Source organism: Physeter macrocephalus, chromosome 7 (genome assembly GCF_002837175.3).
Source record: "Physeter macrocephalus isolate SW-GA chromosome 7, ASM283717v5, whole genome shotgun sequence".
NCBI lineage: Eukaryota > Metazoa > Chordata > Mammalia > Artiodactyla > Physeteridae > Physeter > Physeter macrocephalus.
The window spans coordinates 95,543,783-95,561,093 of NC_041220.1; the positions used below are offsets into that span (position 1 = coordinate 95,543,783).

Genomic DNA, 17,311 nt, shown 5'->3' on the forward strand with positions numbered 1-17,311 from the left:
GAAGGCGCGGTGCCCTGGAGCCCTTCCGCAGACCCGGCGCTGCGCGCACCAAGAAGGGGTCCGGGAGACGCCGCTCACAACCCGCTGGCAACTCTCGGAGTTGCCTCCGGTCTCCTTACGGTCTGGCTACTCGGTGGCCAGAGCCCCCGCGCCAGCCCCCGCCCCCATCCGGTGATTCGGCCGCAGGTGGCAGAGGCGGTGCGAGGAGCGCGAGAGGGGAGGGGCGCCTCGCTCACGGGCTCTCGGTTGGCGGCTCCTGCTTCCAGCCCGCCGCCAGCGCGCCCCCGCCGCCCAGCGCCGCGCAGCGCCCCCGGCGCCCCCCTCCGGCCTCCGCCGGCACCTGCACCCCGCTCCGCGCGCTTTGCAGCTGCCGCCGCTGCCGTCGCCTCTCTCTCTCCCAGCGCGGCGGACGCCCCCGGGCTGAGCGGCGAAGGCGCTCCGGTGCTAGACCCATCGCCAGACACCCCTGGGCCGGTTGACTCCCGAGTCCCGCTCCTGCACCCCGCGTCCCCAAAGATGAATGTGAGGAGGGTGGAAAGCATCTCGGCTCAGCTGGAGGAGGCGAGCTCCACAGGCGGTAGGATGCAATAAGCATTGGAGCGGGCGCCCGCTTCCAACCTCCTTCCCTCGCAAGCTCAGACGGGGACCCCTTCCCGGGCTGGGGACGCTTGTTGCCTCTGCTGCATGAGAAACAGTCACCTGGGTGGGACTGGGAAGGGGAGGCGGCAGCGGCGGGAATGGGGGTGCGAAGGAGAGGGGGTGCATGCGAGGTCCGGGTCGGGGAAGAAGAGGTGTTTGAAGTGTGTGTGAAACTCGTCGGTGGCAGGGTCCCCTGCGATCCTGTGCCTACTTTTGCCTTCTCTGAAAATTTCCCGTGTTGTTTGTGCATCTGCCAGATGACTTCAGACCACACACTTCCTTCTCCTAACACCTGGGGATAAATGAGCTGAAATAGTATTGATCCTCTCCCTCCACGTTGCCTTTATGCTCCCAAACATTTCTTCATTAAAACTCTGTTTTCGTCCCCTGGTAATATACAGGCGGAATGTTTCCCCGGTCAGATGCTTCAGCAGAACCGTATGTCTTGTTTTTGCCAGCTTCAGTTTGGTGTGTTCAGAGAAAACAGTCCTCAGTGACCCTTGGAAATAATTTATACTCAGTACAGCCTTGGAAAGGTACCGGGCTCTCTGTGCAAGGAGCTTGGTTTCAGAGTATTGTGCATTCTGCGAAAGCAGGGAAAGGGCACGTTTTGATCAGTTTAGTGGTATCCATAGCGAAATACGGGACGATATCTCCCATCCCCCTCAACCCAATAAAGCCTCTTCGGTTGAATCGATTTGTTTTTAGGTGGCTTCAATCTGTATAGTTTTTTAGAGGAGCCGTAAATCGAATGAAGGGTGTTGTAGGGAACCTGAGAGTGATTGAGAGCTGGACATTTCCCAGATTATATAAGATGAGGAGTCACACATGGCTATGAAAAACTTGGACTTGATGTAAAGTTGCAAGGAAGGAGTCATTTCCACATTCTACCTGTTTATATCCAGGGAAATGGGGCCACTTCAACTTGAGTCCATCGCCCTAATTTACGGACATTGAGATTTGGACACATTCCCTTTCTTCCCTTCCCTCCATTAGTTCAGGTGATTCTAACTGGGAGGACTCTAGTCTTCTTAGTATGTGAAATTTTAAAGAAAATGTCCTCGTAGGCTGGAAAAAATAACATGACGATCACCTTTAAAGCCCCAAATTGGACTTGTAATGATGCTTAGTTTAGGTCTTCCTTGTGACAGTAGCTGCCACTCATTGCAAACTAAGTATGTCTAGGATATATTTTATGAGTGATACTCATAATCTTGAAGAGACTGAATTTTTCAGAATGGCAGTTTAAGTGCACAGGGCTCAGTAGTTGTTGAGTTCATAGGCTCTCTGTCTTTGCAGTTCCTTTGACTCAGAATAGGGTAGGGAGCTAGCTATCCTTTCAGGGACTTACTTATGCACAAGGCAATAGTAGGTACTCAAAGATAGGGTTGTAGGATCAGAAGTCCCGGCAACTGGGTGGCTTGCATCGTTCCGGCCGCTCAGCGATAACAGCTTTTTGGCTGGGCCTAGTCTTTAATTGGCCAGATGGGGATTGAATCAGCACGTCTGGTCTATTCACAATGCCATAGGTGGCCATAATCTCTACTGGATAAAATGAGAAAGGTGAAATCACACCTGGGGAGTATGATATATTAAAAATAACTTTCAGTACCATCTCTAGAATCAGCATGTGCTCATTGTTCCTTTGGAGAATAGAAAGATGTTGATTTATATCTTGGCTCAGGTGGACCAAAAGGGAAGTGTTTTCTGGCTTGCACTGATTTGACACCTGTTTCTTGAAATGTACTCACACGTTTTTGGAGTTAATTGTTATAGAAGAAAAAAGGAAAAGAAAATGTTTGAAGCACCTTTTTTAAGCACCTTTTTTTTTTGTTCATAGTGTAAGTGTTTCAAGTTTATATTAGAGAATGATCCCCAGATATGTAGTCTATATTATTTTCAGCAAACATAAGCTTTAGTACGTTGGTGATTTGTGCTCAAATATAGGGTAGTTTGACAATCCTGGGACGAGAAAAGTGTCATTTTTGAAGGTTTCAACTCTAGTTTCAATTCTTGTTTTAAAACAATAGTCCCTGACCTCTTGTTTCCTTTCAGATAAGTGGGACATTAGCATAACTTCTAATGTGACCATGATGCTTTTCTCTTGAATATACGCCTCTTGGATGGAGGTTTATAAAATGATTTAATTGAAATTTAAGCAAAATTTAACTGGAGGATCAGACTGAGAGGAATGTATGAAGATGAGAGGGAAATCAGGAATTGGAGAGTGTGTGTGTGTGTGTGTGTGTGTGTGTGTGTGTGTGTGTGTGTGTGTTTTATAACCTGACTCTAGAGCCAGAATACTGTGAAAAACAGTTTGTTGAGAAACACAGGTGAAAACCACACTAAAGTGAAAGTAGGGAGGGAAATGCAGGAAAGATGGGAGCAGGGTTGAGTTGAGTTGCTAAAAGTTTAAAATAAAATAACTAAAAAAGCTCATTCCTCACCCTTTTCAACAGGTAATACGTTTAATATGCTAAGTGTTGAATACCACTTCTGAGTCACTGTAGTTGACACTTAACACTGTGCAGAACAGAAAATGGACGCTTGTCAGTGACTTGATACAAGTAGAGAAGGTTTCTTCGGAATCGGTGCTCACTTTTACCCTCCCTTTCATCAGCTTCCACATTAACCCCAAAGCTTGCCCCCCATATATTTTTCATGTCATTGTCCACTCCCATTATTTTGCTCCCCTGCTGTAAAATCAAACATAATCCTGCTACTGGTGGAGAGGGAGATGCCAGTTCACTGGTGTATTTGAAAGAGAATCAGAAATAAGGTCAGAGGAAATAGCCCCATAAAATTGTTCATCGGTGTCCTTAATTTGTGCCGTGTAACGTAGGGATGGCAGATGTTATGTGATGTAGTCTACAGCTAAAAATGGGGAGGGAAGTGGGTGTTTCAGCAGTTGCTGGAGGAGGTAGTAGAGTGGGCGTGGCCTGCAAATTGACCCAGAGCTGGACCTGGGTAATCAGAGGCCCCTCCCCCAGTCCCCTGTCCTTGGAATGTATGTTCTGCTCACTCTTCTCACAGCCGGAGCCATTTTCAAGGACACAGCCTTGAGAGAGTAACTTGTTGAGATCATCTGGGTGGTATACGTGACTGAACCTAGTTAAAGCCTCTATATAAACCTGTAAGAATCTGGTGGGCAGGTGTGGAGATCTCCTCGTCTTGCTTTGCCCAAGACAAGCCTTGTATTTAAGGTCGCTTGCTTAGTAAACCTGCCACCAACCAATCTGGAGTGGTCTGCCTCTTTCTTTGGTCTCTTTTTGTCCTCTGTGTGTGGGGCCCAGTATCAAATTTCACCTGGGAAGCTCCTGAGTTTGGGAATCAGCAATAGTACAGTGAATAATCCTCTTCATTTTTGTATTGTGTGATGGATGTATCATGGCTCCAGCTTAAGTTTGGGGTTTATTAAGGGTAAGGCAAACTCGGAGTAGTAATTCCACGAGGGTAGTAATGAAAAGCCTATTTATTCTGAACCAAGGAGAAGCTTTTTATGGCACAAGGCATTATTCTGTTTTCTCTGTGTTGTTGAATGTAAGAAGGTTCTAATCAAATGATATGGTGAAGTGTTAAAATTCAACAACCCTCTTCCCCTTGCTCCACTTTTTTTTTTTCTGGCCAATGCTTATGCAGAGTTTCATAAAATAAGGCTATAGATGGTTTGGAAATTAATGATCCATGCAGTATAAAACATGTGTGCAAGATATCTGTGGAATCGTAGACCAGATAGTAGTTGAATCTTTTGAAGGTCTATTTCTGGGCTTAAAGTTTATGGTCCTTCTTAATCTTTTTTTTTGTCCATTTATTTGTTTTTCTTGTCCTCTCTTGTTTTCTAGAACATATGGATAATATTGCTTTGCAATATTTCATTGTAGAGTGTGCTTGCTTACTTAATAACCTCCCTTCTTAGGGACTTCCAAGCAGATTAAAGAGTGTGTGTGTGTGTGTGTGTGTGTGTGTGTGTGTGTGTGTGTGTGAGTGAGAGAGAGAGAGAGAGAGAAGGAGAAATGGAGCTAAGGAGGGAAAATGAATTTTTAATTTGTTCAATGGGCCTTTACCATCCTTAAAAATATTTTAAAGTTATGTAACTACATCTGCTACTACACATTTATTCACCCTTGGGCATTAAATCACTTACTTCTTTTTCAAAACCGTTCATTGCTTAAAGGTCCTAGTGGTCTTTTCTCCATTCACATTGTCCTGAACTCACTGCAATTCTTCATGCTGTTTATCCACAGTCCTTAGAAGACTGTGAACCCTGAGAGCAGAGCCGTTGTGTTGTGCCCACCACTGTGTCCCAGCATCTGGCATGAAGCCTGACATACAATATTTGCTCAATAACAGATATTTGTTAAATGAAGTCTCCTCCCTTGCATTTTGTGACACTGCATTATTCTCTTTCCTCCTACTTCTCTCACATCTCATTTTGTGTGACTTTGCCCAAAGTTCTTTCTTCATTCTCTTCTCTCTCTCTCTCCTCCCTCCCTAATCTAATTGTGGTTTTGATGCATCTTACCTGGATGCAGGGGACTCCTTAGTCTATAGCTCTGGCCCAACCCCTTTCCACATTACCAGATGGACGTTTCCATGCCCTGTTGGTCAGACCTATCAGCAAGTTTTACCAGCACCTTGAAATCAGTGTGTCAGAAAAGACATATGCTCTCTTCTAAGAATAATTTCTTGTCCAAATTTTGATAATGGTGACATCATTTTCTGAGGCATGCAGTTATAAAAGAAAGCGAAGTGTTTCCTTCTGTATGGTACTTCCTACCTTGATTCTCTCCTCCCCTTCCATGTGGAATCAGTCACCAAGCCTTACTAATTCTCTTCTGATTCTCTTCTAGCTTTCATGTCCAGCTCCCCCCTCCAACTCCCATTGCATCACTCAAGATTATATTATTTCCCAGGCCATCATGGCTGTCTCCTATTTGCACTAAGTGCCGCTTCCCGCTCACAACCAAATAAATTTACTAAAACCTGATTTGAGTCAGGTCATTCTCTTTGTATGCAAAATCCTTGCCATTACTTATGGAACTAAAAATACTGTTTTCTTAGCTTGATAGTCAAGGTTTCCATGGTGACAGTCCTGCATCCCAACATTTTCTTTTCATGACTCTTCTAGGGCTACACCTTGACCTGCTAAACTGAATTGTTCCCTAGTCCCTACACATATCTCATGTTGTACCTCCTGCTTAGAATGAACTTCCTGCCCCAGCATTACCCACTGAACATTGTTGAATGTTTAACATCGAACACGTCCTTCAAGACTTATCTCAAATGCCATGTCCTTTTCAATACAGCCTTACTGATTTCTCCCTGTCTCCTCCCTGAAGAATTACACTTTGAATTTTCGTCGGTCATTCTCCTTTTATTTTGACTGATATCTGAATAACAAGGCAGAATAAGCTATGTATATTCGTTTGGTGTGCAGTCTTAAGTTGTAACTCCTTGATGGCAAGTACCATACATGAATTGCTAATTTTGGTACCCCTGCAGATGACTGGCACAGTGCTTCAAAAAATAGTAGGTGCTTAAAATGTAGTTATGGAATTTAAACCACACTGCCCGGTGGTAGACCCATCAAAGACCCCAAATTACAATTCACGTTTGATTGCTTGTTAAGCGATCTACCGGAAGTGAAGTTGTTTTTTGGTTCTGTCTTTTCCATTCAGTGGGCCAGGTCTATGAGTACAGTAATTTGACACCAAGATAGTGCTCTTCTGAACTGTGCATGTTCTTGCATCTGTAATACATGGCTATGAGAGTTTACCTCATTTCCAAAGAAGAGCTTAATAAGTAACCAGTGTTTTCTGTGTATTTAGAGCAATAGGCAGTGTCATCTTTGGATACTGTTGCTATGACTGTCCCTCATCCTTAATACCTTCCAGACTTATCACCTCTAGGATTGGTGGTTCAGGGCACCCCCAGTTAGTGATTATCACCTCTCCTGGTTCCCCTTCCAATAAAAGAGTGGAAAGATGAGTTAAGTACTCACTCTGAATCATGATTGTGATTGTCGATACTAGTCTGAGTTAGTGTTACAGAGAATAGCCCTTAACATTTCCCAGCCCAGAACCTAAATGGCTACACCACCATGTCTGCCATTATTATTACCATCATCATTATCTTCATCAGATGATAAATCCTTTCATTATAGCAGTGGCTGTGGAAAGGAATGGAAAAATTAAAAAACTGAAACATCATTCAGCATATACGCATCCACTTCCTCTGGTGCATTTTCTTTCGTATCAGACTTCACAGAATCAGGCCGTGTTGGGAGGGAATTGGCAGAGCTGTGGAAACCATGGCAGGGCTGAGATGAGATGAGGTTCGGTTTTTTTACTCTCACCGCTGGGGCTGTCTCCCTTCTTGCCTAGTTTCTTTGCTGTAGGCTGCTCTATACACATACATATCCACATATTATTAGAAAGTCTGAAAAAAAAGAGAGACTCTCAGCGTTTACACATGTAACTTCTTTGTACACTCTGACCATCTAATGAATAATGTGAACATGGATATAAATGTAAAATTTGCCATATTGAGCACTTGGCCTTCATGCCAGTTTGTTAAGGGCTGATTTTTCTTCTCTAATGGACACAGCCAGTGTGGTTGAATGACTGTCCCACTGGAAATAAGTTGTCCCTTTGGATATATTATTGACCTTTTGGAAACTTCTCTCTCCTACATATTCTACCCTAATTATTTATTTAGGTAAAAATAAGTAGTCAACCCATTTTACAGTAACAGTGCATAACTTTTTGGTTACCTGGAATTTGGACTGGCTAGTTAGGAAAGTGTCCCCCCAGGTATTCGGGCAGCATCTGCTCATGAATAGTGAATAAAAAGTCTTTAGGGAATTTGAACTGGCAATTTTTTATAGATCTTTACTTTAAAAAGGTTTTGGAGAAGAAGTAGACTTCATCCCCAGATGTCAGCACTTCTTAATATTTGAAGGATCTTTTGAGTGAAGCAGTTTATTTAAGAAATGACATTATCTGCAGCCCAAATAGGAATCAAAATCAGATTTGACTGATATAGTAACTACTGCAGTCTAATGACTATGCATGCTTCCTCCCTTCCTCCCCCACTCCCTCCCTCTCTCTTTCTCTCTCTCTCTCTCATGTCTTCATTATAATAGCATCTGCACACTGTGTTACAGATGCCCGGGTACTCTGAAGAATGTCCCCAAATATGATTTTTTTAAACCAGAGAAGATGTGACTTCCAAAAGTCTTCATGAGCTTCATAATAAAATTGGGTGAAAAAAGCACATGTAGCTATTAAACTGATCTACATCTCACAATAGATATCCTGCCAGGGGCTTTATTTTGGGTTGTAACTTTTTGTACTTTAATTAAATTTTCATTAGAATACCATGAGAAACTACTCCCCCAAAAATTGATCTAGCCCATATCTTTTATCCATGTTTTGTATGTGGTAAGTACTCCAGGGATGTGTTGAATGAATGAAAGCATTTTATATTATGGTTATACCCTAAAGGTGGAGATACCCTCTCGTACTCCAATCCATTCCATCACTGTGGAAATGGGATCATTAGGTCTTCTTGTTGTGTCTGCAGGGAGTTTAGAAAAAAACCCAAACAATAATATAGAAATAACAGATATTTCAAAAATAACCCTGTCAAATCCAGTCCCGAGAACAAGTTTAATTTAGAGCAATTTTATTTAATTCAGAAAGGTGGGAACATGGGAACATATAAAATAGCCACTGAGTATCATGTTGCTGTTCCTCTTTCTTCTCCTATAAGATGGTGGTAATTACATCTACTTGTAGGTTACAGGGATGCATTCCGTAAGGATGAAATGAGATTAATCAGCAAAAGTATGTATTTACAAAGAAACTACTTGGTGCTGGGATGAGTGAGATGTAGAGACTGCCTTTAGAGACCTTACGGTTTATTCAAGAGATATTTACTGAGTATGCACTAGGTATTTAGAGTCGAGTAGGGGAGAAATGAATAAACATGTATATTTTAAAATATTCATTGCCATACAGACATAAAGATGAAGTGAGATGGATGTTGAAAAGCAAGATTACCTCCAGTTGATATAAGTGCCATTCCTTTCCAAGTGGATGCAGTGAAAGCAGTGATATTGAACTTGATTTTTCTCTCTTTGGGATCTTACAAAATAAAGCTATCAAAAGAACTGAGCTCAAAATTCTATATTTGTTCTATCGTCCAATATTTTCCTGCCTTCCATTCTCCTGTAATATGGGTTTATGTGTCCACCACTTAAATACAATGTGACAGTATCTAAGCTGTTTGAAAGATTTTTAAAACCTATGATGCTGGGGGGTCTGTGAAGAAGTGTACTTTTTTTCATAAAACAAACATGATTTTGATGCTTGGAGAATACAAAATGAGTAATAACTTCTATTTAAATGTAGTCATAAAGGAACTGAAAATGCCTAGCTCTTTATTTGCCAGTTTAAGTAATGTTCTGGTAAAGGCAGAGGCATTTCAAGTTAGTGTAGGATTTTAAAAAATTAAGTAGAATATCACTCTAATTCTTAAATGTGACTTTATAGAATCAATCATTTATCATAAGGATATTATTATACCCGATTTAATATTGTGAGCACTTGTGAACATCAGATTCTGCTAAGTCTTTCTTGCATCTTTTCCAAGAATTCCTCACTCTGTTTGTATCATCTATTTCCCCAAACTCCCTTTAATTTGAGGCTTCCTTCTGGGCTGCGCGTTATTATTGCAATCTGTTCCCTATTTCCTTTTCTCGCTTGGTCCGGTTTCATCAAAGTTTCCTGCTGAAGTTGTGGTTTCTGCAGGTTCTGAAACACGGGTGCCTCATGTTAATTTGAAGGTTGTGGGGAGGGAATTCTTGGGAAGCAAGAATAAAATAATGAGAGTTCAGAACCAGGCATTGGGAAATGTGGAAAAAGGAAGGTGGAAACTGTAAAATACAGCAGTATGCAGGGACACAGAGGGAGAGAATTCTCCTGCTATTTATTTAAAGAATAAACCCCATTTTTGATGGAGGTTTTATAAGATAGTTTTTAAAAAGGCAGCACATCCTAAACTGCAAAACTCAAAGGTGATATAATTACTAGCGCTTCTGACATAAGTACCAGATTTGCAGTTAAACCATATAAAACCTCCTCGTTCAATTAAAGTTGTGGATATAGGTTCTAAATGCAAATTAGTCACTACAAAACCTAATACTTTAAGATTTTTGTTCACTTCTCAGGATAAATACAATGTAAAATCTACAAACACTACACTGGGAAGATTGAACTGTAGAAGTAATTTGTTAGAAACATTGCAATTTAAAGCACAGTTACATTTATCTTGGATCCCTGATCATGAGATTGTGGCTTTTCATAAATATCATTAGACTAGAATTTCAGATCTCAAGCAGTGACAGTTATAACTTCTTAATGCAATTCATGTTCTGGTAGTTTCAAAATAGTTTTGAGGATGCTATTCAACAGTCCTTTGAAACACATTGATCAATTACCTACTATTGGAGGGACACTGCAAGTCAATATTTCAGAAAATAAAAAAGCATGTTAGTTGTGTAGGAATTAAGCTTTTAAACCATATCTTCCTTCTCCACCCCAGAATTCTACTTGATCTGAATTGTATATTGATTAGGTAGAGCGTGTTGGCTTATCTCATTTTCACAGACACGTGCTAACTAAATACTTTCCTAGGACCCTGGGGTAAGTCTTTGATGGAGGATATCAGAAGCTGCAGTCCCTGTCTTCTATGAAATAACAAGCTGAAGAAGCACAGAGTACACCTTCCATAATCACACGGTTTGTTACTAAGTGATATGGGTTTCACAGAGTCACATTAAATACAAAACAAGTCCTATGTGGAAAAACCAGCATTAAACTGTAGACTAGATAACATTGCTACTCCACATGTCAGTGGGGGATTCTCCAAATGGGAGGCAATTTATTCTTTTGTAAAACGTATTAAATACTTATTTGTCAAGTGTTGTTCTAAGTACTAGAATACGGAGATGAAAAATATCCCATGGGAAACCCTGAATCTAGTTAAAGAGATAGACATGTGAGATGGTAATTTGGAATGTCAAAGTCTTAGGACAGCACTAAGCACAGAGTGCTTTGGAAAGACATGTATGAGTCACCTCACGCAGGTAGGTAGGATCACAGGAAGCTCCCTAGACTGGATGGGAATGGAGGATGAGAAGGAGTTTTCCAGGTAAAGACGGCAGGTGGCATGATGGATGTTTTAGGCAGGGAACGCTGTGGTTCTGAGGCTGGTTCTGAGAAAACGTGGTGGTACAATCAGGGGGCAGTGAGAAGTCCCGTGTGCAGTGAAGGTTGGGGTAGAAGGAAAATGGGGAGCTGGAGCAGTAGTCAGCATCAGGATGTGAAGGCATCGGGGAGCTACTGGTACATTTCAATCAAGAGCACAGCATGATCACATTTGCACATTGGGAAGATTACTGCAGTGATGTGGCAGATGGACAGAAGGGGAATGAAACAGTGGACATGGAGACCTGCTGAGGTAGAATTGCAGATGAGACACACTAGGATCATAGTAAAGCACTGGTGATGTGGTGGAGGATGGAGGGTACACATGAGATAAGCAGAGGATGAGACCAAGAAGACTTGATGATAGGTTGTAATTGGGGTTGGGGGAGAAGGAGGAGCCTTCTAGATTTCAGAAAATAAAAAAAGCATGTTAGTTGTTTAGGAATTAAGCTTTTAAATCATATCTTCCTTCTCCACCCCAGAATTCTACTTGATCTGAATTGTATATTGATGAGGTAGATCATCTTCTAGATTTCTGGTTTGGGTAACTGGTGGGTGACATATGTTTATGAAGATGGGAAGTACAGAAGGAGGTTTAGTTGAAAGAAAATGAGATCAGTTTGGGACTGTAACATTTAAGACCTTTTGGGATATCAAAATGGAGATGTCCGATAGGTACTGGGCTGTAGAAATCCGGTACATAAGAGTGAGATTTGATTCTGTAGACAGTGGGGAGCCAGTTGAATTTAGGAGGAGTGACAGAATGAGGAATGTTAATTTTACATAGCCGTGTAGGCTGCACCGTTGACAAAGATGTCATTAGGAGGCTGTTGCATTAGTCTAAATGAGGGAAAATAAATGTTTGAACAACGGTAAAGGCAGTAGGAATGGAAGGGCGGGATGACTGGGAAGGAGAAAGATGGGGAGATTGGTGAGGAGTGCCTTGTGGTGTCATGATGGAGAAGCAAGGAAGACAGCAGGTTTTGGGGGGAAGATAACATGTTCATTTTTAGAAATACTGATTTTGATGTGCTGGGTGAGCATCCAGGTGAAACTGTCCCAAAGGCAGTTGGAAATGTGGAATTCAAGTTTAGTTGGTTTCAGAGAAGCACATGTTTATTAAGCATCCAGTGTTGTGAAGGGAATAGAGAGATGAATGAGCGATGGCCTTACTCCCAAGAGGCTGGCTGTCAAACTAAGCTGGAGAGTCAAATGTGGGAGCCAGTTGCAAATAGATAAAGGTGATTGAAGACATGAAGTTGAGTAGGGGACAAAGTTTAGGATTAGAACTGTGAAGAATAAGGGTGGAAGATGGGTGTAAAATCAGGAAAATGTGTGGAGAAGAAATTGGAGAGGAGAATGTTATGGAGGTCAGTGCCCCGCACACGGATGGCCCATACTTGTCAACTACTGGGGAATAAAAGAGTTTCAAAAAGCCAGAGCTAGTTAACAGAGTGAATTGCTGCAGAACATTAATGGTAGATAAAGAATGGGGTCTAAGGATAAGACTCTGGGGTCAGAACTAGGGTTCAGATACGGTGTCTGTTACCCTTGGAAGCCGCATGGCCTCTTTGTAACTTAGCCTCTTTATGTGTGCCTGGAACATTCTTGCCCCATATACTCCATTGTTTGGCTTCCTCACTTTTTCAGGTTCCCATTAAAATATTACTTCTCTGATGACTTCATCTAATAAAACAATTCAGCTGTATCTCCCTATTCCCTGACCCTACTTTCCTTCATAGCTTTTATACTATATTTTTTCAAAGAAAAAAATTATGTATACTTTACGACTATGATATTATTTATATATACTATAATAATATTTATATATACTATATTTTTGTGTATATTTATTTTTTTACTTTCTTCACTATTAAAATTCACTCAAATGTACGTTGAATGGTAAATCAATGAAGAGAACCCATTTCGACAGGTTGCACTGAGGATGAACTGAACTAATGTGTATATCAAGTGCTCAGCGTAATGCCTGACAAATAGTTAGGACCTGATAAATGTGAGTTGTGGTCATTTTTATAATTATTTTGGACTGACAAAAAGCCCTTTAATCCCGAGGATGGGCGGTCAGGAGAGTGGTGAGATTGCGAGCATGGGGGCAGTTACGGAGGGAGGGAGTTGTAAGGAAGGGCACTTGCTCCCTGGAAGGGGTCAATCTTGTCCTCTAAGGCAGAAGGGAAGGAGAGCCAGTCCTGGAGGGCTCTGCTGCGGAGCACCCTGTGGAGGAGCTGGGCTGTGAGTGGCCAGGGGGGTTTCGCGAGGTTTCGAGGGAGCATTTAATGCGTGGCATGAAGGACTTTGTGGGGACAGCAGTTTGCAGTAGATAATGGTCTGAGAGGTATTGGGGCTGAGAAATGAGATTGGGGAGAGTCTCAGAATGGTGGATTTTATCCAGTGGACAAGGAGTCAAGGTTTCTGAGAAGGATGATGGCATAATAAAAGCGACGCCGTAGGAAGAGTTGTCTCGTTTGGCTGTAAAGGAAGGATGAAAGGCGGGGAGGGTTCAGGTGGACAGGTGAGCTGAGGAGACATTGCTGTTATCCAGATTTTCAAAAGGATTGGCCAGTTGGGGAGGGGTGTTAGAGGGGAAGAAGATGAATTTGGCAGAATTCTTGTGGCATTATGGGTGGTCTTTGTAACTGACTGAATGTGGGTGTGGAGTTGGGTGGGAGATCAAGGAGCTGCGGGGTCAAAGATGTGCACATAAGCAGACTCCATACTCGACTTAGGGGTCTGAGTAAAGGCCTTTGCTTATGATGATGGGAAGCTATTATCTGGAAGACAGAGGAAGGAGATTGTGTGTGTCTGATGTGTGTGTGTATATGTAGGGCCAAAAGTACTATGTTCAACATTATATTTGGGGCACTAGAGGTGTACCCCGGTAAGGGGAACACCAGGTAGTTTTGAATATCCCTTCTATTGACAAATGAATTGAGGCTCAAAGGGGTTAAGCAGCGCACCCATCGCCACACAGCTAGTGATGGGAGGACAGGGATATCAACTAAGGCAATATTAATTGAGACATTCTGGCTGCACAGAATATGCCTGGATGGGGCAGGGCTGGGGGTGAGTGAGGAGTGGCCCTCTGGGCTGACCTGATATTGTTCTGGAAGGGCTGGGCTCAGCTCAGCAGATACAGTGCTTACTGCCCTGTTTCGTGGTACATGGAGTTAAAGGGCAAGTGACCTGACACAGTTCCATGTGGATTTCTAGATCACGTCCAAGGTAAAGATCCAAAGCCAGTACCCAATTCAAGTGATGCTGCATGGGAAAAGCCTTGATACCCAGCTTTGTGGGTTGGGAAAAAGAACCATTCATGCTTGAAGGGTTTGAATGAAAACAACCTGCAGGGCCTCCCTGAGCCTGAGTTGAAGGGCTGATGGAAGTGATTGATGTGGGCAAGCTAGTGGCAGGTGAGGGTCTGGGCAAACTGGGCATTGGAAGTGCCGTACACAGGGACGCTTTTGAAGGATGTGTAGTATCCCATGCAAAGGTATGATTTTGATTCGGAGAGCATTCTACTTGCATAGCTGCCCTCGCTCCATTGCCTCCCCTCCCTGGACTACTTGATTCTGCATCCACATCTCCCACCCACCCTACGGACACTGGGCACAGGCGATCTTGCTGAGACTAACCAAATGAGAATATATAACGTTACTGCAAGCCATGAACTCCAACCATCATCCTCCATCCTGCCAGAATAAGTCATGAATCCTTTTACTAGTGTTCCTTAAGGAATACAGTTTTAATTAATTGTTTGGTATCTGCCAAGCCAGAGTAAAGAGACTGTGCACACTTGCAGGTTCCACAGGGGCGTTCAAATATTTGTTGACCCATGGATAACGAAGTGCCTTTAAATGTACTGACAGAAAAGCAGTCAAATATTGTTATAACTGTTAGGGGAGCCTCAAAATTCTGCCATCATGAAATGCAATAAGCAAGCACTTAGGGAGCTCAAAGAAGTTTTTTTCCTTCTCTTTCTCTCCCTCTCTCCCTGAGTCTCAGGACACATTTCACTCAATTTCACTCTAGTCAGCACATTTATTTAGCATGTATTATAAATCAAACATTGTGCTGGGTGCTTGGGGGATACAGATACCTTCTCTGTCTTCACAAATGGCTAGCAAGACGTAGAGACCTTCAACAGTGCATTAGCAGCATGATGAGAATTTCAGAACAGTGAGCAAAAGGCGCTATAGGAACACATGGGAAAAATCTGAATACGTTTTAGGGGTCAGAAAACAACTCCTAAAGGGAGCATAAATTAAGTTGACACCTGAATGATACTTAGAGGTAGAAACAAGATTGGAGAACATACTTGAACTAAAAATGTCCAAAAAAAAAAAAAAGAGTGAGAGACTGAAGATAAATGCTGAAGAGGCAGATAGGGCCAGATGGTTGAGGTTGAGTTTTATTAAGGATTTGGACTTTATCCTAAGGGCAATGAGAAGTGATCAGAGGTGTTAAGCAGGGGAACGAAATAACCAAATAACTACATCACATCTTCTGGCCTTGGGCCGTACATTCAGCAAAAAGTGTAATGCAGTTATCCCAATGCCCAGCAAACTGTTGATCTTGCCTTTCTGGCATCTGAAATTATTTTCTTGTTCTGTCTTGTTTTTTGTTTGTTTGTTTTCTCTTCTGCCTTGCCTGCCGTCTGAAATCTGATTCTTGTCTGTGATTTAGAACTCTTTGCTAGCCATGTAGTGTCTAGGTCAGCAGTCTCCAAAGTGTTCTGAACTTGTACCCTATCTGTAAAAATATTTTGAGCAGGTACTTTCATTTTTATAGATTTCATCATAAATTATACACATACTTCAAGAAGTGTGCATACTAATTATTAGTAAAGCTTAACTTCTTTCTTTTCTTAGGTAATAATAAACATGCTGGAAGGAGTAATGTCAAACCCAAAAGGTTTGATCCCGGTAACCTCTCATGAAGGCATTTCTATCTATTCTTGACTAGTGTAAAGAGAAAAGTGTAATATTCTCGAGTTTATAGCCTAGAACAAAACTGTGAGTGGCAAAAAACGATGTGCAGTTATCAATGGTTAACTTCCATAAATATTTATGTGTTTACTTTTACAGACATCAAGTGTTGCAGAGGTAATGCTACCTTGCAAAGCTGTTATTAACTATTCACCCTTCCTCAGTGCTTCGGGCCAGTTGCAGCCATCCCCATCCCAACTGAGAACTTTTCTGCACTGTTCAGACTCTTTGTCCTGATTTGTTTCTGGCCTACTCTTTCTGCATTCTGAGTTTTCCACTGCTTCATGCATGTTACAATTCCAGAGAAGGCTCAATCTCTGTCTACATATACCCCAAGATTACACAAGACACACATGAGCTAGTGTCCAGTAAATTGAAAAAATAAAGTGGAAAACTCAATGCAGAAAGAGTATGTTACAACAGTATAGGTTATCAGCACTAACATATGGACATTTCCTGAGTCAACCACAGAGAGCTCACCTGTTGTTATTTCTATTTCATGAACCCATGCAGTGTGGGTCTGACGCCTGCTGATTTGCGGGGAACCTGAGTCAACACTGTCTACCCAATTACAATGTGTAATTGCAAACCCTTTAGTGGAAAGGTTCCTTCGGGCCTTCATGGGAAGGGATAGTTTCCATCAAGAAAGGGCTGAGCCTTAAATTTTAAAGAGTCTGTAGGATGTGCACATGTGTGTAACCGGTGCTCATGGGGTTGCAAAGAATTGAAAGATGAGATCTAGTTGCAGAGGATGAGCTACAATGACATGCGAAAGCCACCACAGTCGTATGTGTTAACATTCTCATTTCGTGTTAGACTTACTAATAATTTAAACAGACACCTTCAAATCATGCCTCAGATTTGCTGACTGCAATTCAATCCTCTGGAATTTAGGCTCCATGAGCATAGAGATGGGCTATTTTGTTCATTGTATATCCCATGCTCCTTGAACAGGGCCTGCCCGTAGTAGGTTCCAAATGTTTGTTGAATGAATCAACTATCACAAAAACCAGGAGAAGAGAGAGAAAGGGATTCCGAAGTAGTTAGAACAGCCTGTGCCAAGGCTCAGATTTTTATGAAAACTCAAACCACGTCCAGGGAATGGTGAGAGGATCCAGGTGGACTGCATATTGGCATTGTGGGGAGATATACCCCAAAGTGAGGCTGGAAGGGTGGATGGTGGTAGATTGTTTCAAGCCATTGCATTTTTGCCTGGGGAGTTAAAATTAACATATGCAGGCAGTGGGGAGCTATTGAAGGATGTTAAGCAAGGGAATGACACTTATTTGTGTTTTAGGGAGAAATGATGGATGTAATTCCATAGACATCAAGGGGGCTGGTTAGAAAAGTAGGGCAGACAGTGTGGAGTGGGAGACCTGAATTAAAGCAATGTGGCAG

The 17,311-nt window shown here is 42.2% G+C and overlaps 1 protein-coding gene across 1 annotated transcript in view; it reads left to right on the forward strand.

The window, feature by feature from the left end:
- Nucleotides 1–372: 372 nt before the first annotated feature.
- KCNIP4 (potassium voltage-gated channel interacting protein 4) overlaps nt 373–17,311 on the forward strand; it is a 1,248,962-nt gene continuing 1,232,023 nt past the window's right edge. Inside the window, exon 1 of the mRNA XM_024119502.1 lies at nt 373–577. Coding sequence (XP_023975270.1) covers nt 517–577 — 61 coding nt within the window. The 5' untranslated portion in view covers nt 373–516. The remainder of the gene's footprint in view (nt 578–17,311) is intronic.